At 39.3% G+C, this 26,148-nt stretch overlaps 1 protein-coding gene across 1 annotated transcript; it reads right to left on the bottom strand.

Moving 5' to 3' along the window:
* Positions 1 to 1,076: 1,076 nt before the first annotated feature.
* On the bottom strand, positions 1,077 to 18,507 carry LOC146308033 (excitatory amino acid transporter 1-like). The gene is made up of 9 exons (XM_084745400.1): positions 18,369 to 18,507; positions 18,124 to 18,261; positions 11,435 to 11,639; positions 11,303 to 11,345; positions 8,005 to 8,285; positions 7,689 to 7,922; positions 4,308 to 4,502; positions 4,064 to 4,198; positions 1,077 to 2,159 (listed from the first exon to the last, which is right to left on the bottom strand). Exons 1-9 carry the CDS (start codon positions 18,505 to 18,507, stop codon positions 1,949 to 1,951), a joined length of 1,581 nt encoding a protein of 526 aa, XP_084601526.1. The 3' UTR covers positions 1,077 to 1,948.
* Between the last annotated feature and the right edge of the window lie 7,641 nt (positions 18,508 to 26,148).

The raw sequence follows: 26,148 nt of genomic DNA on the forward strand, positions 1-26,148 counted from the left end.
ACAGTGGAAGGGCCCTATATAGAACACTTCTGATCTTTGCATTATCAGAGATTTGGCCATTATTAGGACCTTATATCATTTGTGTCTGGCCCACGGCAGCTGGATCAATTTCTCATGAAAAATAATTGCCCACCCTTGATCTAGATGAATAACTCACACTACAGGTAAGAAGAAGAACATGTATTTTCGATTATGGGATGAAGTGTCCCTTTAATCGTTTGTGTCTTATATGTTTGATATGTTTTCCTTTCAAAAATCATAGAATGACATCTTCTTCACTGAAGGGTCCAGAATATATGGCTATTTTTTTTTTTTCATTTCAAAAGTTTAACTGCTGAATAGAAGATTAAAGTTTCATTCTCATTCTATTTGTAAGGGGGCACAAAGGGGCTATAAGTTACATGACAGCACCCAGTATCCCTCAGTATAGTATATTTATAAATAATAGCAATTTATAAATAATAAAACCATCATAAATATATCATGTCTTTCCATGTGCTGGTGCCCAACTGCATGCAGCTGGTGCAATTTTTTATTTTTGCCCCTGCCCCTCAGACACCTCTGCTTTATGTTCTGACATGAGCTTGGTGTTAATCGCTATAATATAAACTGTTTAACATATAATTATTAATTAACTACTGTAGCAACGCTTGGATGACACATATAACCAGCACCATCTGCAGTCTTCTTTGACCAGATCCTACTGTATAAACCAGAGGAATGATAGTTGTTGCTGCCCTCTGGAGGTCAGGAGTAACACCTAAAAGTAATAATGGGTACAATGATAGATAAAAACTTGGCAGTTGTCACTTGACTAATATAACTGCAATACAATATTAATAAGATAATTGAAGCAGCCATTTAAAAGTAACAGAAAACTAATTACTTTTACTTTTATATTCAGTAATTTTAAGTAACTTGCTTCAGTAACGCTAGTTATCATGAGAAAACAAGCTTTAATCTTGAGATAATGAAACAATGAACTTGTGATTTTGAGATATTGGTAAGCATGGCCATTCTTGGCTTCTGTAGAATTCTGTCTAAGCAACATTTAGGATATACATGGAGACCAGCAAGGGAGATTTTTCTCTGTTTATTTCACTGAAGTTATAATACAATACAACTGTTTTCACAAAAAGTTGTTGATTTCAGTCAAGACTTGAATATCTGTTTCACACCGTCATAATGAAATCAGAGGCTTTAATGTGTATTAATCACCCAGCACGTTCACTTGTCTCATATCTACAGTAAATTAGCAATATTGGTAAAAAATTCACACACAGTCAGCATACACTCATGCATCTGTAGTTCTAGGTATGTGACACAGTCTGTACAACTGAAATGTAAAAATCATAAAACATCTGTAATAACCTTTAATATTAACCAGCTAATGTTGGGATAATGTAGATAGAATTTGACTTTAAGTTGAGTTAATCATGTCCTGGTGACAAAATGGTAAAAGTCTGAATAAATATATAATTTCTTTACATAATATCTTCAAAAGCAATCACTTTTCTCATGGTACCATCCATGACTGTGTGGAACTGTTTGTCCCCAGCAGCCTACTTTCTGTCCATCCCTAGCAATTTATTTAAAATCACTACTTTCACCTCATCCAGCTTGTATCAAAACCTATTTCACCTCAGCTTCTACATGAGGGTAATATATGAAGTTAATATATTCATTAAAGTAGTAAACATACACAACAGAATCTACCTGTCCTATTTGAAACAAATGATAGATGCACATTAAAGGATGAGGATCTTTGCAATTTTGTATGAAATAGGAATGTAAGAAATTCACTTTTGGGACATGACAATAAAGGTGAAATAATGAAATAAAGTGTGAAATAATGACAGTAAAATTATGGTTTACAACAACGTCTCACAATTAGGTCCCTACTCCCCGAAACAGAACCAGCTGCATGTGTTTATAATGGAAGGTTGAACTACATGTTTGATTCACTGTGAGCACGTTTATCATTTTCAAAATCGCTATCCTGTGAGATGAGCTTGTAAGGCTTCTTCCTCTCTTTCTCCTCCAGCACAGAGTTTCCCATCTCCACGTCTTTGCAGCGGAGCTCGTGTCGAGACAGGAACTCCACGATTCCAGCTCCGATAGAATCCCCCAAAACATTGGTTGTGGTCCGCAGACGGTCCCTGCACCCCAACAGAAACCCCCCCCAGAGAATAAAAGCTCAAAAAAGTGGGAAAATATGTTGGGTACACAGGTAAGCTATGTTTGAGGGCAGTGTTAATTTTGACTTTTTTTGTTTCAGTCACAAAAGTCACAAAATGAAAGAATTTTATTACTTGGGAGTATTTCACCTATTTTCATATCAACAACTGAGTGCAACTCTGTGGATGTCTTGTCTCAGAATGACTGTAAATGCAACACATCCTCATACTTAAACAACAGAAAAAGTTGACCTCCAGTGACTCCAGCAAATATGTCCACTGGTACTGCTGTCATATTGGACCTTAAAGGGATAGTTTACCCAGAAATTAAAATTCACTCTTTATCCCAAACAATGGGAGTGAATGGAGACAAATTTTCAAATGAAAAAAGCAACGAAAAAAAAAAACAACAACATAAAATTCTTCCATACTGCACGTCTGGCATAATCCATGTCTCCTAAAGCCCCAACATGCAGCTCGGACACTTTCATCACACACACTCAGATCAGGTGTGTGCGTGTGCACATGAACACGGCTCCAAGCTAAAGATCTACATCATTCATGGTCAATTTGGCATGCTGGGGCTCTAAGAGACTTGGATCACACCAGACGAGCAGTATGGAGGTATTTTATGTTTTTATGTTGCTGTCGCTGTTTTTCTGGTGAACAAAATGGCTGGAACATGTATGCTGTTATCCCCATACTTAAACACTATCGCATGTCTCCCTTCTCTGTAATGACAAGTTCTACATTCTGCCCTCTGCCAAAACACGCTGAGTCTATTTTTGACTGATGCTGCTGCAGTTTGCACAGAGCAGATTTAGTGGAAAGGAAGTCAGTTGTAGGAAAAACAGAGAAAATACAATCAGTTTTCAAAATAAAAGACCCTGTGTATATTCATGATCATGAAGACAGACAGAAAAGCAACTATGTGACTACTTAACCTCCCTATCCATTGTAGAGGCACAAAAAACAAGGACAGAGGACCAAATAAAACAATCCGCTGCTGAAATGGTTCTGAAACGCTGCTGGTGGGGGCATGTGACCATGTGGAGGATGGAACAAAACCATGCCAGACACAGACATGTCCTCTGGAATCAACAGGTTACTGAGACGAGTGACCGTGACCCAGTACTTAGACAGGAAGCATCAAGAAAAGTAAGCTAAGCGTAAGTGATACTTGCGAAGCTAGCTAGCTCTGTTTGTGCTTGTGATAAACAATGGCAGGTCAGGCCACATGAAGCTATGTAGCTAATGTATATAAAGTTATATTATATTATCTTTAACAAATGTCAGCTCCAACAAAAACACTCCACTCCACAGTACTGCTCCCTCACTTGAGAGAGGTAGAGATGTCACAGCACTTTGTCTTGATTCGGTCTTGCCCTGCCTTGGTCACAACCCAAAAGTCAAAGTCTTGGTCTCGTCTTGGTCTCAATACACACATGTCTTCACTACAAGACTGCATTAGACATTGTACTTTCTTGTGCTCAGTGTGAGAAAGGCTTGTCTTTCTCACAGAGGGCTTTGACAGACGTTCATATTTGGTCCATCCTAGTTAAAGGAGAGAAGGGTTTTTTCTTATTACCCCAGTTAGCTGAGTAATTTCTGGGAAGGGTATTCTAATTGAAATGATTAATTTGGGAAACCTAATTATGTTTCTATGTTAAAACTCATTGCAGAAAATATTCGATACAAAAGGGAAGATGTGGAACAAGACTCCAGAGAGACAGGAGAAGTGTGTCACTAGGTGGTAGTAGATCCAGAGCTGCTTCTGACCTTTAAGATGACACAGATGAGTGATGTAGGGATCTGACTTACAGTTACAGCACTTCACATGTGTTTGAATGGATATTATACTGGATTATTGTCCACAAGTTACTCACAGGAACCAATCAACCGCAATGATGAGAGTGATGTCATCAGTAGGAAGTCCAACAGAGGTCAGTACAATCACCATCGTGACCAAACCTGCCTGAGGGATGCCAGCAGCTCCGATACTGGCTGCAGTTGCTGTAATACTTGATTGAAGAGAAACACACAGACATACACAGGTTTGTTATGTGCATTTTTCTTACTGATAACAGCATAAATCTCAGCTATTATTATCCTCTCAGTTTTAATTTTTACCTGATGGTGATGATCTGACCGAAGTTCATCTCCATATTGTTGACTTGAGCAATGAAGATGGCTGCCAGTGCTTCATACAGAGCTGTTCCGTCCATGTTGATGGTGGCACCAACAGGCAGCACGAAGCGTGTGATTCGCTTGTCAATTTTGTTGTTCTCCTCCAGACATTTAAAGGTGACAGGGAGGGTGGCTGAGCTGGGATATGAAACAATTGATACAGGTAAAAAAAAAAAAAAACAGATTGAAGGAAGTTTTGCACTTTAAAGGTGGAAATTACGAAACACTTTGAATAGTTTTGCTTAGTTCAAAGATTTAGTGACTTTTTTCTAAGCTAATTGATTGCTTCTCATTCAAATGCACTTCAGTATGTAGTGCACATCAGTACACAATCATTTCACCATTCAAAACACCATTGTCTAGACTAAGCTTACTGCTTTCAAGGGCTTAGTTTTGTAGTCCGCACAACACTGCTTTAGTTACACAGGAAAAAAGCATTACATAATCTCCCAAACAATGGAAGTGAATGGTGACCAGTTTTTAAAAACGGAAATAAAAAAAAAACAGAGTAAAAACATAAAATGCTTCCATAGTACTTGTCTGGTGTAGTCCAAATCTCCTAAACCCCAACATACCAAGTTGGCTAAGCAATTTTATTTACACCATGTTTTTAGCCTGACTCTTCACTGTAGGTCCTTAGCTTAGAGCCATGTGCATGTGCACATACACACTTTCTGAACTGTGTGTGTGTGGTGTGACGGTGTGCAAATGGCATGTAGAGACATTACTCTTGGATTATGCCAGACAAACAGTATGGAGGCATTTCATGTTTTTTTGCCAGTTTTTTTTTTACATTTGAAAACTGGTCACTATTCACTTGCATTGTCTGGAACATTCTGCAGTGCTGTTTTCCTTTGAAACTCCAGCAGTGTTTTGTGGACTAACAAAATAAACCCAACCCTCAGTCTGTATTAAGGTGAGTAGATTATGACTTTTTCTTTTTTTTTGAGTTTTTGGGTGAACTATCCCTTTAAGTAAAGAAGTAAGCTCAGTTGTGGTGTACATGAATGAATCTTTAATAACAAATCTTAAAAGTGAGTGTACTGAATCACCTTTCTCACTGACTGAATGAGTAGTTTTAGCCAGAAGTGTGGACTTGAGTCACAAATTTTGATGACTTAAAGCTCAACAACCTCAAAAAAGACTTGTAACTCAACTTGGACTTCAACACAAATGACTTGTGATATTGGACTTAAGCCTTTTGCCCCCTCCATTTTCAGCAAGTCATTACTTAATTCCCCAGATCCACTTTGTTTGAGCCAATCTGACTGCAGTCAGTCAAGGTGCAGGAGAGAACCATGAAGAATAAATGTTACACTGCTGAGCTCAAGTTGGAAAACATGATGATAATTTTGTACACTATCACTATCACTTTCAGAAGTATCAGAATTTGATCAGTCCTCATGCTGCAGTAATAACTGCACTTTAGAACACTAAAACCTTGAAATAAATTAGAATTTTTGCACTCCTGGTTCCCTTGTCTCAAAGTCAATGGGTTTATATGCCTCCATGCTGGCAACAGTTGTGGCCAGAGGCATTATGTTTTTGGGTTGTCCATCCATCTGTTTGTCCATTTGTCCCATTCATGTGAACACGATATGTCAAGAATGCATAGATGGAATTTTTTTTTTAATTTGATTTGATTTTGGTGGTCAAAGGTCATGGTCAAGATGACCTCATGTTGGCCCTGGACTGAGGATATTGCTGGGCAGTGGAAAGAGCACCTTGAAGAACTTCTGAACCACACCAACATGTCCTCTGTGGAGGAGACAGAGCCTGAAGACTTAGGAGAAGCCTTGCCCATATCCCTGGCAGATGTCTCTGAGGTAGTTAAGAAGATCCGCAGTAGCAAGGTGCCAGGTATGGATGAGGTTTGCCCTGAGATACTGAAGGCTACTGAAGGGTAGTTCCCATTTTTAAAAAATGGGACCAGAGTGTGTGCGCTCAAATTATTTAGGTATGCTACTGCTCAGCCTCCCCAGATAAGTTTACTCAAGGGTACTGAAAGAAGGCTCCGACCAATTCTCGAACCCCAGATTCAGGAGAAACAATCCGAATTCTGTCCTGACCGTGGAACAGTGGAACAGTGGAACAGTGGAACAGTTTTTTGTCCTTGCAGGGTTACTGGGGGAGCCATGAAAGTTCAAACATCTGGTCTACATGTGTTTTTTGGTCTTGGATAAGGCCTATGACTGTGTCCCCCAGGGAATCCTGTCAGGGTTACTGTGAGAGTGTGGGGTACTGGGGCCATTGTTACAGGCCATCCAGTCCTTGTATAAGCAAAGTGAGAGCTTTGTCCTTGGCATAAAGTCAAACACGTTCTTGGTAGGTGTTGGACAAGGGTTGATCCTTGGCTCTGGTCCTATTTGTAATATTCATGGACAGGATCTTAAATGTCCAGTTCAGGAATCTCCTTCCAGATAAGGAGTGAGTTGATGCCACAAGTGAAGGAATTGAAGTATCCCAGGGTCTTGTTCATGAATTATGGTCAAAAGGAGTGTGACATTGACAAGTGGCTTGGTGTGGCGTCAGCAGTAATGCAGATAGTGCACTGGACTGAGGGAACTGAACTGGATGGCAAAGGTTTCAATTTATAAATTACGTTTTGACTCTCATCTATGGTCATGAGCTTTGGGTAGTGACCAAACAAATGAGAAGGAGTGGCCCAGATGAGTTTTCTTCATAGGCTGGTTGGACTTGCTGGGCTTGGCCTTAGATATAGGGTGAGAAGCTTGGACATCTGGTAGGAACCTGGAGTAAAACCTCTGCTCTTTCACACTGAAAGAAGCCAGGTGAGGTGCTTTGGGCAGGAGACATTGGGTAGAACCAGAACCCCCCAGTGGGATAACCTGGCCTGGGAATGCCTAGGGATTCCCCATGAGGGATGTCTGAAATATCCTGCTTAGCCTGCTGCCACCACGACCCAACCCTGGATAAGAAAACAAATGGATGTTTAGCTATAATTTGAAAATGTTTGTGACGAGGCCAGCATTTGCTTGAAAACAGACCAAGCACCACACCGACTTGCATGTGTTGCTCAGGGCTATGTTACATGTTGGTGATCTGATTGTTTTTTGGTCACATGCTCTGATTGGCTGTAAGTCTGTCCAGTTGCATCCAGATCCATTTCAGTCTGTGCAGCTTGGAAATCAAAAATGAACTGAGAGAGTCAGTTAATTAGTCTGGCGATGCCAGGCTACTAGATACTCATCTAGCTGTGGGTTCGACCACAAACAAGCATGGTTCACGAAATGCTGGACAGTTAGTTTCAGGGAAATATTGTTATTTATGAGTTGAAGTGTGGTAGTGTGGGACATAACTCACCTGGAGGAGGTCCCAAGGGCTGTTACGAGAGCTTGCAGGAGCCCGGCAATGAAGATAAAAGGGTTTTGCCGAGTGATGGCAAAATAAAGGGTGGGAAGAATAAGAATAGCATGGATCATTAAGCCAATGATAACTGTGATGGTATACATGCCCAGCTGGCCACCCATCTGTGTCAGATCATCCATCTCCACAATCTTTCCTGCAATCAGGAACAGGATGCCAATAGGAGCATACCTGACAGGAGGAGAGGGATAATGAGTTATTGAATGTCAATGTGATGGTAACATTTGTTCAACAACTGAAAGTGAAGTCTTACCACATGATGATGGCAACCAGGCGCATGATCGCTTCATTGAGGCTGTCGAAGAAGTCCCTGAGGAGCTGGCCCTGCTCCTTCATGTTGCCAATTATTAGACCAAAGCACATGGAGAAGACCACCAGCCCGAGGGCGTTGACCCCATTCACCTGGCCCGGAACTGGGATCACCTCCTCCCGGGTGATCTCCATGACCTCCTGGGTGCCATTGGTCGAGTTGAAGAGGGTGTCATTCACTGTCATCGTCACATGGACTGCTCGCTTTCCATATTTGGTTTTGAACTGGAGAATGAGATAATGAAAGGACCCAGGTTATACCAGTGGAGCCCAATAGAGCTGAAAAAGACCAGGGCATTAATGTCAACCTTCAGACTCAGGTAGTAATACTTTGAATTAAATGACTGATTTATGTCCTCCTGGGTCATCCTTTTCCATTTCCAAAAGATTCCAGATTCTTGTTAACTTTTACAGAGAAGTAACAGAAAGAAACCTAACTGGAAACATCACAGGTTAAGTCACAAGTTAAGCATAGGATGTACACTGCCCAGAACAGGAGGACCCTGCAACGGGTGATTAAAATTGCCCAGACCATCCCTGGTATCCACCTACTAAGCATCAGTCATATCGGGGAGGTGAGGTGCCTTCACAGAACCTAAAGCATACTAATAGGCAATACCCACCCTGCTGCCATCTGGCAAGAGATACAGAAGTATCCGCTGCTGTACCACCATAGACTAGACTGGAAGTTCTTCCCTCAGGCTGTGAGAAAAAAGGGAGCTAAAACTTAATCTTATACAACCCTGTATTGTATAATGAGAAATAAATATACCTTATATAATGTTTTTGGAAATAGCTACATTACCAGAACTGGGAAAAAAACGTGCTTGAGCCCAGCTGTATGTTATAGTTTGCAATTAAATTGGATACTTGCTGTATTTTCTTTCAAATTACTTAGTGATCATGTGCAAATGTTTGTCTCATTTTATTTTTGCAGCTAGCATGATGGCCCATGAGCATATTAAGTGTTTGGGGAGGAAAATGTGCCCTCTAGGGTGCCCTTCTAGTTGACAAAACATGGTCAAGTGTCCTTTAGGGTGGCCCTCCATTGGAAGCCACATAATAAAACATTTTTAATCTAAGCCAGGGATTGGAGCAGTTTCATCATAAGTACATCTTGATCTCCAGCACACTGAAACTCCACCGTATACAGATGGTGCCCTTATTTATTTATTTTTTTTCCACCACTGGCCCAGGGACAATAAAAAATATTTGCCCTGGGGCCTATCACAATGATGTTTTACAGCTGTTTATATTACCAAATAGATCAGAAGACTCTGTGTGATGATAAAGGGGTCAATTGTGCTTGTGCTTCTGCTGGTTCCTCAGATGTATGTCGCGTTTTAGTCTGGCTCTGATAAACCCACTGTACCTGCTCAGCACTAAGCAGCAGACAGACAAAGTTAGCAATTATCTGGTGAAGATGGTGAAGTGGAACATTTTGGAGCTAAAGAGAGATTTTTTCCCTCAGGACTTTGTATAGGCCATCACATGGAGACAAACATGATAATAAATGTTGCTCTGTGTCTACCATTGATATATTATAAGGAACTACTGTATATAGTGTACACAAAGATGGCATTCAGTCCAATGAGAGTTGCTCACCTGGCACATTTGCCAAATTAGTTTTCTAGCTTCTGGGTTTACGTCCCTATAAAACAACTTTGTAAGGTGAGAAAATGTCCATGTTGTGTTTTCAGCTAGTTCTTCTGATTGCAAGTGGCTAAATCAATTAGTGCAGCTTTAATATTTAGCTTTATAGCTAAACCAAAAATCCACCAGAGAGCCAACAATCACATTATTTACTGACCTGAGAAACTGTACTGTTACACCCCTATTATTATAACTGTGTCAATGTCTCTCTGTATCTTACAACAGTGGAATCCATTCCTTATGGAGACACATATGCAAATGACGAGGTGTTAAGACATCGTGACACACATTATGACTTTCCTACTGTCTTACTGAGACCAGACTGAGAAGGGGTAAGGGAGGTTTTTACAGGGAATCTGCTAGGTGTAAAGTGTAGACTCAAAAAACAGCATGCACATCCAAAACTGATGAGTACTGGGTGCTGGACAGTAGAACAGGTACCAAAATCAAACAGTATCACCACATGTGATGTTTTGGGCACCAGCCTGGTGTTTGAAGGTGCGGTGTGTGGACCTATTGTTTAATCTGCTGGGTATAACCTGTGGAGGGGGAAACTGGACAAACATCTATAGGGGAGAGGGGACAAGAAAAGGTATAAGGTGAGGGAGATAAAGAGAGAGGTCTGGAACTAACACATTGGCTACTGGGTTCAAGTTGGGTTCAGACTGAAACATTTTGGGAGCTGTCAGACCCTAGCTGTCTGGCCAGAGTTTCAGAATTTCTGACCTTTAGGGAGGGTTAGGGGGAGGGGAAGGTGGTGTTGTTCATGTGTTGGTTCATGGGGCTTATATTGCATTGGGGGACCATGGCTCCAGCATGTCTGTTATACATAGCATCATATAGGCCCCATTCCCAATGTCCACCCTCACAGACTCAAAGACTTTGAGGCACGTTCCACAAGGCTTTATGGCTGTCCCACTGTCCACAAGGACTCTCTCAAGGACTTTTTGAGCCCTTTATACACATCTACTGTTTTTTTAAAAATAGATGTGAGCATTTTTGAATATCTGATTAATTATTCTATATGCAAAGTTTTTATTCACCTACAAGTCTATTTACTATTATCTGTATCTATTGTTATATATATCTATTTGAAGTAAATTATTTACTTAAATTTCTCACTTTATTCAAAAGCACTAAGCTTTTGAAACATTATGGAACACTTTTTCCTCAAATCTCTTTTTATTTTTATATAATTGTTTATATAATTTTCATTTATAATGTATTTGTGTCACTTTGATATGTCGCAAAGTGTCCCATTCCTGTTTAAGCCACTCTGAGCCCTTGCAGCCTCAAGCACTCCAGGTGACGTCAGCTGAAGCCTGTGAGGGTTCGGGGCTTAAGGCTTTAGGGGGGATATTAGGATTGAGCCATAGTTTGAAAAACAGTGCCACTGACCAAGCTGCAATATTTGACAATGGTCTGAAGGGACTCTAAAAAGTAGAAAAAAACATCAGGATGTCGTTCGATATGATATTTCATGAGACGTGATGATCACTGCAGGAGCTGCTTGTTGAAGGAATATCTGTTTTAAGAGTTAGTGGATACAGAGCACTGCAACTTTACTGAGTGTTCAATGCAAAGCTCACCTGCTGTGTGCAGGCTTGGACCAGATTTGGTGGAAACATGTTTCTGAAATGAGAAATCACAGTGATTAGGGCATGATGTTGGACGGTTACAGTCAGACTTTGTGAATACTGATACTCTTCTCTGCAGGCTACCTGATCAGATCTAAGAAGGCATCAGCAGGACTGACTTGCTCTATCGTCTGCTGCTTTCCAAACTCATCCTTGGATCCTTTTCCTGGGTGGATGATGAGGACAATGATGATCCCAATGAAGACTGCGATGAAGGTCGTGGTCATGTAGTAAATCACGGCTCTCATTCCCATCTTTCCAGAGGCTTTGCTGTCCAACGCTGCCATTCCTGATGGATAGAGGGTGGAAATGCAGTTGATGTTTGATATGAAGGTCAGGCTTGGTCGACTTTTTTTGTCTTTAAATCAGTCAATCAATCAATAAACCTAATGAACCTAACAACAAACATGAAACACTTAGAGTTGCAATGATTAATCTATTATTAATTAACTATTAAATTAATCTGCATCTATTTTGATAATCAATTAATGGTTTTGAGAAGTGTTAGAATACATTTTTAAGTAACTCTCCCAACCCTGGTTAAGACATACAAACATATTTTCCCTGATGAGACCGTACTGTCACTACACATAGTTTGCTTGCTTTTTCTTGAAGAATAAATGTAGAATATCATTTCTTTAAAAGCCGGAGGGCCTTTGTGTTTGTCCTTAGGTTGTTTTCATAACTCAAGCAAGACTTCCTGGATTTTGTCTATTTATACAAACATATTCTTTATGAGCTCTGTCAGCACCAAGTCATGTGGTGAAGTTTTCTCAGTCCAGCATCTTTATTTTTAATCAGCAGGCAGATTATGAATTGGTTCTATAACAATGTGTCAGGTGATTCCTCATCACCACATATTCTAGAGACCATGAAGGAAAAAAAAACATGAAAAAAACATGAAGGTTATGACATAAAAGTTAATAAAGCAAAATGTTCCCATTTTGTGCTCATGTGCAGGGCTTGTTTCAGTATATTATGGCCACTATATGAGTTTATAACCGCTATTAGAATTAAAGGACTGGTGTGTAGGATTTAGTGGCATCTAGCACTACAAACACATTGCCTCACACTCCCCTTCCAAGCATGTAGGAGAACATATGGTGACCGCAAAACTCACAAAAAACATGAAAAGTTGTATCAAGAGTCAGTGTTTGTCCTTTCTGTGCTACTGCAGAAACATGGCAACGCAACATGACGGCCTCCATGAAGAGAGGGCGCTCCCTCTTTAGATATAAAGGGCTTATTCTAAGCTAACAAAAACACAGTCATTTTTATTTTCAGGTGATTATACACAAATGAAAACATACTTATGAATATTGTATTCTGTTTCTGTCATGTTGTGCCAATTGATCCCCCTAAGAGAGACTTCAGCTCTGTCAAGCACTCAGTCAGTGTCAGTGTTGAGATGGGAAATAAAATAGGAAATTTCAAAATAGTTGGGATGTTGTGTAAAATGTAATGAAAACAGAATGCAATGATTTTCAAAACTTTTCAATCTATATTTAGTGAAACACAGTACAAAGACAAGATATTTAATGTTCAAACTGATTAATTTTAATGTTTTTTTGTAAATATACTGTGATGTCATGAGAGGTTGTGTCACAGAGGGGTGATACATCCCCTCCTAATGGTTGCAGCAAGGACTACAACCCATCATGGCATCCATTAAAAGATTGCAAAACCCATAATCAGGAGGGGAGTCAGGACAAGGGTTGCTGACCAGCTGAACCAGATCTGCTGATTGTCCCAGTGAGGGTGCAGAGACTGCAGTGATCAGTGTGTGTGAAGGAGAGACAGCTCTGAGGCAAACAGAGAGCAGTCCTTTGGTTTTGTTAGAGAGAAGACGGTGAACAGTGAACAATACTCAATACACAGAATTTAAGTTGGAAAACAAAGCCTGGTTGTCATTTCCTGCACCCACACCTCAAAAGCTTCAAGAGAAACGCTCCCAACCCCGCAAGACATCACAGTTTGCTCACTCTGAATTTGATGGCTGCAATATGTTCCAAAAACAATGTGACAGGATCATGTTTATCACTGTGATCCATCAGCTTTTCTTTTAATAACACTCAGTCAGTGTTTGTGAACTGAGGACACTAATAGTTGAAGTTTTGAAAATGAAATTCTTTCTCATTCTTTCAGCAGCTCAACAGTTCGGGGTCTCTGTTGTCGTATTTTCTGCTTCATAATGCACCACACATTTTCAATGGGAGACAGGTCTGGACTGCAGGCAGGTCAGTCTAGAATCTGATCTCTTTTACTATGAAGACATGCTGTTGGAACACATGCAGAATGTGTTTTGGCATTGTCTCACTGAAATAAGCAGGGACGTCTCTGAAAGACGTCGTCTGGATGGCAGCATATGTTGCTCTAAAACCTGTACATACCTGTCAGGTGTTAATGGGGCCTTCACAGATGTGACAGTTACCCATGATGCCGCCATTGGGCACTAACACACCCCCATACCATCACAGCTGCTGTTTTTTGAAGTTAGTGCTGGCAACAATCTGGATGGTCCTTTTCCTCTTTAGCCCGGAGGACACAACGTCCATGATTAGTGAAAACAATCTGAAATGTGGACTCATCAGACCACAGCAGACTTTTCCACTTTGCATCAGTCCATCTCAGATGAGCTCAGGTCCAGAGAAGTCTGCAGTGTTTCTGGATGTTGTTGATATATGTCTTTCTCTTTGCATGGTAGAGTCTTAACTTGTATTTGTAGATGCAGAGACAAACTGTGTTTACTGGCATTTTATGTTTTTATCTTGGTAGATTTTTCTGTTTGAAAACTGGTCACCATTCACTTCCATTGTTTGGGAGATTCTGCAACACTGTTTTCCTGTGAAAATTCAGCAGTGTTTTGTGGACTAAAAAACTAAACCTGACCTTTAATCAGCATGAGGCTGAGTAGATAATGACTGAATTTTCAATTTTGGGTGAACTATCCCAATAATCCCAGAATAATCTAATGTTCTATATAATGAATAAATAAAATGTTAAATTTACTTGAGATACTTAAAAAAAGCATTTAATGTCAGCACTGAGGACTAAATGGCTGACTGCATGCAGGCTTGGTAAAAGGTATAGCAGCTTTCCTAAATTACGGGTATAAACTCAAAAACTGTTCTTATATGTTTTCTAAAGTCTCAGTGGCAAAAAAAAGAAAAAACTGAGAGTCACTTCTGCAAACCATGAGAAAAAGATGAAGCACCTTCTGTAATGATTTGAAGTAAGATGTCTCTGTAACTGAAGCAGTGGGGGCCTCCTCATCACCACACCAGGTCAGGTCAGCCTCCTCACTGATCAGCAGATTCTAAGGATGACCTCCCTGTGAACCACCTCTACTGAACTGTCATTCTTTGCCAGCACCGAACAAGCCCGATCTGTTATCTGTCATGACACCATCTGTTGATCTTAACACTATTTGAAAAACACAAAGGATCAGTTATCATAGTTCCAGTTTCTTCCTCTTCTGCATAACCATTACATTCAAGTCACAGTGCTGAGCATCTGATTATGTGAAAAATAACTACCCAGCCATCACTGGAGGTTCTCGAGGATTGTGGAAAAATACTTAACCACTGTTCAGAAGGCATTTTCAGACTCCTCAAAGACTTTCCTAAAACCATCTGGGTGGAAAACAATTCTGTCTCTTGCATGATAAAAAAAAATTCTGTTTCCTAAGCTTTACCTTTTCTTTTTTCCGGAAATGTGCTGCAATCAGATGGAACTGTTGAACTCAGAGCTGACAGAATGTCATGAACACACACAAGGGGGGCATTCAAATGGGTTCATCTTATGAGATGACACCTCATCTTACTGAGTTTATGCAACATAAAACACATTTTAGAAAAAGTACTAGAATTTCTTTGGGTAAATAAGGCAGAATATTATTGCCACACCAGAAAAAGGAAAACAGATGAATATCATGTTATGAACATGAAAAGTTGATTAATTTATGGACTTATCATAACAACTTTTGTTCTTATAACAATACATCTTGTTATAACATGAAAGTTTCATATTACAATGTGCTGACTTACATTGCATTGACTTATATACTATTATATTATACATACAATAGTATGTACATATCACATATAATGTGAAATGTTTTTGTTATAATAATTCATGTTATAACAAGATAAATACTATATTGTTATAGTAATAAACGTTTATTGAGGTGAAACATTTTATGTAATAACTTTTCTGGCATGGCAGCAATACACTGCTTTAGATATATGTTGAGGTTACCCTCTGGTATTTTATATTTTCATATTAAATAACATATTCATATTTTGTTTTACAAGGAGAGCAAGGACATTTGTCAGTTCTGGCTATCTGGATTTGGAAATATAATCACAACTGTATAAAGGATGGTATCAGTTGAGGTAGCCTCCATGTCATTTGTTGACTTTCACATTGTCACCTGTTCAGAGTGTGACTTGTTCAGACTGGTGTCAGACATTGTTCACAAAATACTGTGAACAGCCAACAAAAAGACTAATAATAAACAAGCACGTGACCATATATGTACATACACAACTTCACCATCACTCGATAACTGTGAAGTATAGGGCATGGGACTAACTCATACCACTTAGAAAGGAATTCTCTGTCAAGTCCAATGACGCCTCCTAAAAGACTTAACAGTTCATGGGTTATTAAAGACCTCCTCCAGTGAAAATCAAGTTTTTAACCATGGCAAAGACAAATCAGGAGAGAAATAAGCAGTAAACTCCATGACAGAGCATTTCTTACTTTGAAACTGCAGTGAGCAAAAGCAGTCTCCAAAAAACAGATTCAATCAGGCTGGGTATATGATGTTATAAACCTAAGGAACCAATCCTGTTAATCAAAGACGCAGCGCTATACATATCATTAACAGCGATGCTCAGCTCACAGCTGAAGCTGGATGAAGCTAGTTACTGTGATTAGCTTGCAGAAAGAAGAGAAGCCAGCTGCAGCTACTTCGGTGTAGGGTTGGGGGTCGGTGGTGTGGAGAGGACAGGAACTATTTGCATAATCATTAATTCTTGAATACTAAATGAAGGCAAGATGTAAGACATTTTCAAGATATTTGAATTTATTTATCAGACTTTTTGCAGATCATTTTATATTGTTTAAAACATGACTGGAGGTGGACTTTAAAGGGGACCTGACTAAAGTACAGGCTAACCTTCACCTGTGAAAAAGGAACTCTGCTGAGTCCAATGATGACTCCCACAACTGCCTAAAACAAACGTTTGTGAGTTTGGTCATGTTATGTGATTCAGTTTAGAAGTTATGTGATATTTTGAGATAGGCCACTCCCACTGCCAGGCCCCCTTCTAGTCAATTGGTATGAACACAAACAGACACCTTCATACACACACACACACACACACACACACACAATTGTCCTCCGTGCTGTATTTCAACCTTCTAGGGCCAAAGCTGTGGCCACCGAAGGGTGGGGAATATTTGTAGGCAAACCGACCAACAGAGCGGGCTACAGAGCTGCTGCTTGCAGTCAATAAATAAGACTTTTGTGTTAAAGATTGTTTGCATTAGCGTAGCTGAAGCCAGGGGCGGGATCAATCTGAAAATGTTGTGCACCGTTTTGCTACAGTTTCCTGATTGAATGGCAGGTTTCCTCAAAACAGTGTGCAACCAGCTTTGAAATACGTTTTCTCTTGTTTTGCGGGTGTGCCAAAGATGTTGCCCAATCAGCAGCCGTGTGTATGTAAACATTGCTGTATTAAAATAGCGTTGTGGTACAGTGTGCTTGTGCACACAACATGATGTTCAACCCAACACCATTTCTGTTTGAATATATGTTTTGTTAGGTTTTGTCAGGGTTCAACGCAGCCCTGATCACAGCAGTTGCTTGTGTCAGGGCATCTCTGTCAGACCCACTTTTGATTTTCCACAGCTCCCTTTTCAACTGTTTAGTCACCATCTAATGTCTAGGGCCCCGTTTCCCAGAGCCTCCTTAGCGCTATGTACATCGGAAGCTGTACATTACGGTCTCCCTTAAGCTTACAGGTTGTCTCCCAGAGTCTTGCTCTGGTTGCTGCTACAGGGGCCTGCTGTGTGAACACAACAAATTTGTTTTAGACCTTTTATTAGTGTGAGAACAAAATCATTCACCCATTTTCAAGAAGTCTCAGACTGTGGCTTATATGTCTGGACTCTGTTTTATATGTTGTCTGGCTATAGGCTACGTATGTATTGGAACTGTCACACGGTCTCATCTGGACTCTTAAATATATTAGTAGATGATCTTTGTTAGGCATAGCTTCCTTTAGATTGAGGTAAAATGATTTTGGCAACACTTGTTTGATTAAAATGTAATTTATGAACCTCTACAGGTGATCAGTCAATGTGTGCACTGCGGCGAAAGACAATCTACAGCTTACAATGTATCTTAGCAGCTCTTCCTTAAGGGCACCCACTAAGGGACAGTCTGGGAAACACTCACAGGAAAAGATGTTCTAAGGTATACATTAGAAACCTTCATAGAATGTTCACTGAAACTGGGAAATGCAGCCCACTTCATTTAAACAGCAGAGATAGAGTTTGGTGGCTGATGGAGACATGAAAAAAAGCAAAAAGTGGTGAGAGATCTTGTCATGTTCATCATGTTCATATCACATGAACATAGATGACTACTGAAGAGAAACTGAAGCACCTCTGAGAGTGCAGAGGAAAGTGAATGTTAACAGGTGTCCTGTTCCCGACAGATCAGGGACAGAACACGTGTAGGACATAATGTGAGTGTGCTGTACCTGTTATTAGACTGGAGATCAGTAAGGGGAGAACCAGCATCTGAAGCATTCTCATTAACAGCTCTCCAGGGAAAGAGAAGTACTTCACTTCTCGATAGGTCATCTTATATGGGCGGAGCGCGAATCCCAGAACGATCCCTGCAGAGAGAATGGCAGTGTGGGCCTGTGTGTTACATGTATGTGTGTCTCCATTGCACTGACGGGACTCTGACACATTTCCTCTTAACTCACAGAGGCATACTCACCTACAATGACTGCCCCGACTGTGAAGAGCACGAAGGCGTTCTTCTTGAGGAAAGCCTGGACGTCCTCTTTGGAGATCTCCTCCACTTTCCTCTTCGCCTTCATGGTGCGTATGTGAATGCCTTCCCTGATACGCTGCATCCTGCTGTAGGAAACCCAAACATGTCTATTAGTACAGATAGAATGTGTGTGCACTGACCAGCAGGCTGGTAAACTCAAACCCTGATCTGACAGAAAAGATAGAGGACAAAGTCAGTCCTTGTTCTGTGCAAAATATGACATTTAAAGTTCAGCTCAAGCAAATACGAGGCTTCAATCTAGTCTGATTTAGGCAGATCAAAGTGTGTGTCTCTTTAATACAAAATGTTTCCATGGAGAGTGTTTCCTTGCTGAGCCTGACGTAGTCATGGTTTGTTGCTTTTTTCCCAGATGACCACGAGCTGTGTCAGTGGACTGACCTCAATCAAATGAATGTGTAGGCTTGTGCTACTATTTTGATGGACGGAATTCCTGCCTCTAGAGCAGCGTGGCACAGCTGGACAGAGTCGCCGAAACAACATAAAGGAAAGCCTAGAAACGTTATTATAACCAAAATGCAAAGCTTGCTTTGTTTGGTTGTCATGAACAACAGCCAATAACTGCCAGTGCCAAGTATTTATGTGATCATGATCAAAGCCCTAGCCTGACATCACCAGACTAATTCACATGTGCACATTAGTCTGGAATCTCTTAGTTCACTTATGATTTCCAAAGTGAGTTTCAACTACTGAAGTGACTGCATCTGAATTGAATAGACCTAACACTAACACTAACACTAACACTAACCCTAACCAAGCTTTTGGGATTTCTAGCCATGTTAATAATTTTAGTTTTGTTTCCCCAGATGCTGAAACATGTGCATCTGACAGTGTCCATGTTTTTTTTAAATGTTTAAATGTTTTCTGATATTAATTATCTTCGGCAATGAATGTTTGAAGTAAGGACTAGGGGTGTTGTACTATACTACTTGTATATACTGGCATTAATGATAGAATTGGTATTTACAAAATGAAATACTGATATTGTGATATCATGTTACTAAAACACAATAATGTCATGTAAATAATCCAACACCTCTCAAACATATGCTCATAAATCACTTACAGACTCTCTCTCCACCTCCCTACTTGTATTTTGAGTGTAATTAATTTGCCAACAAGTTGACAAAATGCACAGTTAACAAAGTTAAAGATGAATTTGACTGATAGCATTCCCCCTCCCCAAATTTTCTGATGCGATAGTATTGTGTGATATTGTGAAATAATTTGGCCTCGATAATCATGTAGTGAAATCTGATATTGTAACAGCTCTGTACAATTGTAAAACAAAATTGATGCAGCTGTAGCAGCCAGACAACCGAAACAATGAGCTAAGAAATATTGAATTAGAGTAATTAAACATCTAATATCATGATAGATATTGTCTGAGATATTTTTTTATTGATATATGATATATTGTTACATCTATAGAGGTGGTAAAAGTAGAAGTTGTGATTCAACGTCTTTTTATTCAAGTAAAAGTAGAAAGGTTCAGGAAGCTGAAATGTGATCTAAGTATAAAAGTAAAAGTCGTCCTCTGAAGGGCATTTCTACTGTCCAAGGCTAACTGAGCCGCTTTCTTTTTGTCTTGTTACATTTTGAAATCTTTTTTGTCTTGCTACATATTTTACGTTGTTTATGTTTTTATGTCTTTTTTTTGTCTTGTTGCACTTTTTCTGTCTCTTTGCATCATTTTTTTTATCTTGTTACATCTGTTTAGTCTTGTCTCTTTACATCTTTTCTTTGTCTTAGTACATTTTGTTGTCTTTTTGTTGTTACATCTTGTACGTTGTTTTTGTTGTCACACATCTTTTTGATCTTGTTGCATCTTTTACGTCTTTTTTTTTTGGGGACTTTGTCGTCATTATATTTTGAAGTTGTTGTTGTCTTGTTGCATCTGTTACGATGTTTGTCTTGTTGTTGAAATCAGTCCTGATGTTGGGAAGGCAGCGCGCAATAACACAAAAAAAGAAATATCAGTAATTCCCCAGAAGTACCTAGTCTGTTGAAACTTAAGGAGCAGAAAGTACAGATATTTTGTTAAAATGTAGAGTAACCATAAAAAGATCAGAAGAATTAATACAGTACATATACCTGAAATCTCTATTTATCAGTATTATACAGTAATAAAGCAATTGTACTTAGTTACTTGCCACCTCTGATATTGATTTGATGGAGGCAGCAAATGAAAGTCAAACTATTTGCATGTTTGTTTTTTGTGATTTGGTGAACTGATCCTTTAATATCCATATTTTCACTTTCTTATACCGTCTACGTCCTTCTTAAATATTTTCCCTCTCCATTCTGTTGGAGGAGTGAACCAAAGACATGTCATGAAAATTAAATTAACCCACTCCATGCTGCCTCCATGTATAACACCCGCTGCAACTAAACAACCTATACCAACATATATATGAAGTCAGAATAAAAAGAGATGTTGTTTTGACACGTACCTGTTCTTCAGTTCTCAGTGCAGAGCCTTTCAGTGGTGCAGCTCGTCCTGGAAGCAGCGGCGGGGCAGGCTGGAAAGTGCTGGAGTTTTACTGGAGCTTCCGGGAGTCAGGAGAACAGAGTGACTGGGAGATGGAGCACTCTGAGAGAGTGGGAAAGAGTGCTCTCCTGCACCTGCTGTAACTGGGAGGGGAGACATCCAGAAGAGAGACAGAGGGAGGAAGGAGGGAGGGAGGGAAGAGGACAAATTAGAAAATGATCCTCCCATAATAACACTGTTAGCCCTGTGACACAGTTTCAGGTAAAGCCCAGATGTATGAGAAACTTTGTTGGGAGTTGTCCTGAAAATCACCACAGAATTATTTGCTCAGGGAATTAAACATCTAAAGATATATATTCTCCTCACCTCTCATCTCATTCTCACTTCTTTTCTTTTTCTCCTCTTCTCCTCTTTCTTTTCCTTTGTGTGTTAAACACTTTTTGGTTTAATAGAGTCTGTAAGGAATTGTTACCGACATAAAACAATAATCAGGTTGAATTGATACACATCATCTCACTGGGGACGTGTTATAGTTTGAGGTAATCCCGCAGAGTAAATGACACACCACAATTAGCTGAAAAAAGTAGAGCTTGTGCTGTAATAAGTGACCTCACTGTATGGAAAAATATTCCCTGGAGAAGTTGAATATAATTAGTGAAGAATACCCCTAAAATCAGGTCACGTAGCCTTTTACAAACACTATTCCCTGGTCACTGTCGCACTAATGAATGAATGTTTTCCATTTATTATTGATCAAAACAATCTCACAAATGTAGTCAGTGCTTTTAAATTCAGTGAATTTAACATTCAGTCTGTCTGTTTCTACCTAAAATGGGCTGAAGATGAGCTGTCTGTTAAGCAGATCACTTTGACTTTATGTCCACAGATCAAAGGCAGAAATGCTTTATTAGATAAGATACTACAGACATGGCCTATAGGTGAGCATGGGTGTTAGAACAAGTAGTATTTAGGTACAAGTACAACTACCATAATGTAAAAATGCTCAAATTCACAGTTCAAATTCGAACTTAAAGGTTCAGTATAAAGCTTTCAGAAAATACTTGTTATTAACACCAGAAGTGACAAAATTCCAGAATTACCAGAACAGCTATAAGCTGTCATTTTGAGCTTTGACTTCCAAACTTTGTTATCCCTCATGATAAATACCAGAGTAAGAGATCAATGCATGTATTCAGTTAGTTTATCTTTTTAAAAGTGAAATAATAATAACATGTAATGTAATTTTGTCAAATTTATTTATATATTTATTAATATGCATGTCATGGCATGTAGTAAACCATATGACTGCATATATTCACAGCAGTATTTTTCTGTAGGATAAAAACCATCAGTGATCAGATTCAAATTTTAGCTACTCAGTTAAACAGTTAAATGTATTTTATGAGATTATAAACATGTTATTTTTAATATTAATAATAACTAATTTCCACCAAGAACCACACTCTATTGGCCCCTTCTGAACCCTCCTGCAGATGATGGGCCAACAGGAAGGCAGGCCCACGTCGCTCGTTCGGGCTGGGGCGCTCCCTTAGAGATAGGGTGAGGAGCTCTGTCACCCGGGAGGAGCTCGGAGTGGAGCCGCTGTTCCTCCACGTTGAGAGGAGCCAGCTGAGGTGGCTCGGGCATCTATATTGGATGCCTCCGGGCATGCCCCACTGGGAGGAGGCCCCGGGAAGACCCAGGACACGCTGGAGTGACTGTGTCACTTGGCTGGCCTGGGAACGCCTTGGGATCGTCCTGGAAGACCAGGAGGAGGTGTCCGGGGAGAGGGAAGTCTGGGCATCCCTGCTTAGACTGCTGCCCCCGCGACCCAGCCCCGGATGAGCAGAAGAAAATGGATGGATGGATGGACTTTCGTTCAAAATTTGAGAACTTTTTGAGAACACAAAAATTCAGTGAGTTATGTATGCTGAGACAAAAAATATTACAACCATCCCTGGTCTCCCCTACTTTACTTTTTAATTGAGTCTAATTAATTATTTGTATTTTAATGTCTGGAAAATGGACATCAAGACCACTTGTTAAGTTTTATTGACAGAGACAACGATAGTTGCTAAGCAACCAAGATGCATCTCCAACTGTGCAAAAAGTAACAATATAACAGCAACAATGTCCGTGTGGTCAAACCTGTGGCTGAAGTAGGTAAAAATAATCACACTTTCTTTGCCTTTTGTGTAATTTCTATTAAAAAAAACATTTTAAATGAAATACAGACACTTTTAGGAAAAGATAGGTAAAAGCAGCATTGTATTTTTAATTCAACAAAGTTGTTGCACATATAAATTTGAAAGTGGTCAAAATGACCACCTAGTGTTAAAGTGAACTCAAGAGTGTAGAATTGACCAGGGACATGTCCCTACCAATATCCGAGGATTACTGAATTTCTCCAGCAATACTTTTGATCAAAAAATTTAAATATACCCTCTGTTATCTGTCATTTTCAGATTCAGTGTTGTGACTAAGCACCTGTGCTATTTATAGACATAAAACAATGCATTTTTAAATTTTGAGAGACCATGTGGTCTCTCAAATTGGTCCACTACTTACCTACACTGGGTCTCTTTTTACTGCCAAAATATTTAATATTTGAATTAAGTGACTAACAAAATTCTAGTGAATTATCCAGACTGAGTGGAAAAATGAGAAACATATGAGAGCTGCAATGATTAATTAATAATTAATCAGTTATTAAATTAATTGCCAACTATTTTGATAATAGATTTATTGGTTTTAATTATTTTTAAGAGAAAAAGACAAAAAATTCTGATTCCAGCTTCTTTACTGAGAATATTTTCTGTTTCTTTACTCCTCCTTGACATCAAACTGACTATCTTTGGGTTGTGGACAAACTAAGACATCTGAAGATGTCGTCTTGGTAGTGTTGGGAAACAGTGATCAATATTTGTCACTACTTTCTGCCATCTTTAGATCAAACAACTAATTGATCAATCAGTGAAATAATCAACAGAATAGTCGATGATGAAAATAATCATTAGTTGCAGCCCTAAAACATACACAAATGAATTATTTTGTAATTTATTCCCATGCATGCTGTAATCTCAGCAGCACAGCGTCTCTCTGCCCCCCCTTGTACTGTGCACCTCAGGCAGGAGACTGATAGCTCTTACCTTGTTTATGGGGACATGTCTCCACCAACTGTGGTATGAAATATCTGCCCTTGAGTGAACTGCACTGAGGATCCTGTCTTGGGCATCGACCAAAACAGTGACATGATATATACGAGACTGAACGCTGGACTGAACGCTGAATGCTGGAAAATAAATTACAGTCACTTGTAGAACTAGAAGAGGGCACTCAGTAGAGTGCAGATCCCCCCCAGGCAAAAAATGGTGAAGCACCTACTGCAATGCCACCACAACTAGATGCAGCTGAGATTTGAAAAGTCCCACCAACATATGTTGTCCCTGGATGAAACAAGATTTTAGTGTATGTAAGGAAGACTTTGAAGAAATGTAATATGGAAAAAGAGAAATAGAGACTATTTGTGCAGAGGAGGACAGAGGACAGATAGAGAGCTGAACATCATGACCTTTGACCCTTTGGCTATGAAACATCATCACCTCATTATTTTATCCTATTAGATATTTGTGTGCAATTTTGTCAGAATTAGTGTAACTGAAATGTTAAGTTATGGCCAAAAACTTGTTTAGTGAAATCATCTTGACCTTGATGTTTGACCTCTAACCACCAAAATCTAATCAGTTCATTATTGAGTTCAAATGGAGGCTTGAACTTAGTTTTAAGAAAAGTTTCTCCAAACATTCCTGCATGTAACAAAGATGGACATGAGCAGAAATGGCAAAAGTACACACATTCTTTACTCAAGTAGTACAGATACTTGTGTAAAAAAAAGACTGGTAAAAATAGAAGTACTGATTCAACTTCTTTACTGTAGTAAGTCTTTACATTGTTTTTCGTCTTGTTATGTCTTTTACATCATTTTTCATCTTTCGTGTTTTTTTCATTTTAATGTCTTTTATGTTGCTTCTTATCTTGTTGCATCTTTTATTGTATTGTTTGTCTTTGTCTTGTCACTTTCATCATGTTATGTCATCAGTGATATGCACTGATAGCTACACAGAAGAATCCAGTCCAGTTAGGTCAAAATCAGTCTTGATGTTGGGAAGGTGGCACAAAAAAAAAAAAAAAAAGTTACTTTCCACCTCCGGATGTAATGTTACTTAGAATTTCATAACTTTATTTCAGAATATCTGAGCACAATATAAATAAAAACAAAGCAGCTTTTTAACTTATATTTTGACACAGGGTCCTTTATTTTATTTTATTTTATTTTATCATACTGTTTATTTTTATTTTTCTTCTGATCTCCTCTATAGTGTGTTTGTGTAAATCATGTAAATCATGTCATGCAAATAAGGTTGCCTTGTTAGAGTTGATGGTATTTCTGCAGCAGCATGTTGGGACGACCTGTCAGACAGGTTCCTCTGACACACAGTGACACAATATTGTGTAATAATGTGATATTACACTGTAGTGGTGCAGATTCAATTGACAAGCAGTGAACCTGCAGCTTTCGGGTCTCTACAGGTCTGGAACCCCATAAGACAGCTGTCTTCTATGCCTGGTTTGTAATCCAGCTTCATGTGGACAAGCCTTTCTTGTTAATAGAACAGCCAAATCATAAGAAAGATCTGAGATGTTCCACTGTGAAGATCATCTGCTTGTGGCCCAATGACTCACATGTTGGACATGCTGTGTCATTGCATCAGTTAGTAACTGTGTTGACAGTTAGCCCCGCCCACTGTGTACCAGGATTACCACATGAGGTTTTCTGAGGTTATTCACATCAAGGTCTCATCAGGTGAAGCTGTTGCTGTTAAATTTTTAAAAAATATGTCATCAGTATCAACTGAATTTTATAAATAAAATCAGTAAAACACAGGTGCACAATTACAGGTATAATGCTGTATAATTCTAATAATCATATTTAAAGGGATAGTTCACCCCTAAATGAAAATTCAGTCATTATCTACTCACCCTCACACTGATTGAAGGGCAGGTTTAGTTTTTTATTCCACGAAACACTGCTGGAAAACACAGTGTTCTTTCTGGGGCTTTAGGAGACTTGGATTGCACCAGTTGAGCAACATGAAAACTGGTGCAATCATTCACTTCCATTGTTTGGGAGATTCTGCAACACTATTTTCCTGT

This window comes from Lutjanus erythropterus, chromosome 20, assembly GCF_056507025.1.
Source record: "Lutjanus erythropterus isolate fLutEry1 chromosome 20, fLutEry1.hap2, whole genome shotgun sequence".
Taxonomy (NCBI): Eukaryota; Metazoa; Chordata; class Actinopteri; order Lutjaniformes; family Lutjanidae; genus Lutjanus; species Lutjanus erythropterus.

Bases quoted from the DNA above. Each gene is read 5' to 3' on its own strand.
- LOC146308033 (XM_084745400.1), bottom strand. From the start codon at position 18,507: ATGCAGCGTATCAGGGAAGGCATTCACATACGCACCATGAAGGCGAAG. The intron at 4,503-7,688 runs GTGAGTTATGTC...TTCATATCCCAG, and splicing joins GCCCTTGGGACCTCCTCCAG to CTCAGCCACCCTCCCTGTCA. The intron at 4,199-4,307 runs GTAAAAATTAAA...TCTTCAATCAAG, and splicing joins GGTCAGATCATCACCATCAG to TATTACAGCAACTGCAGCCA.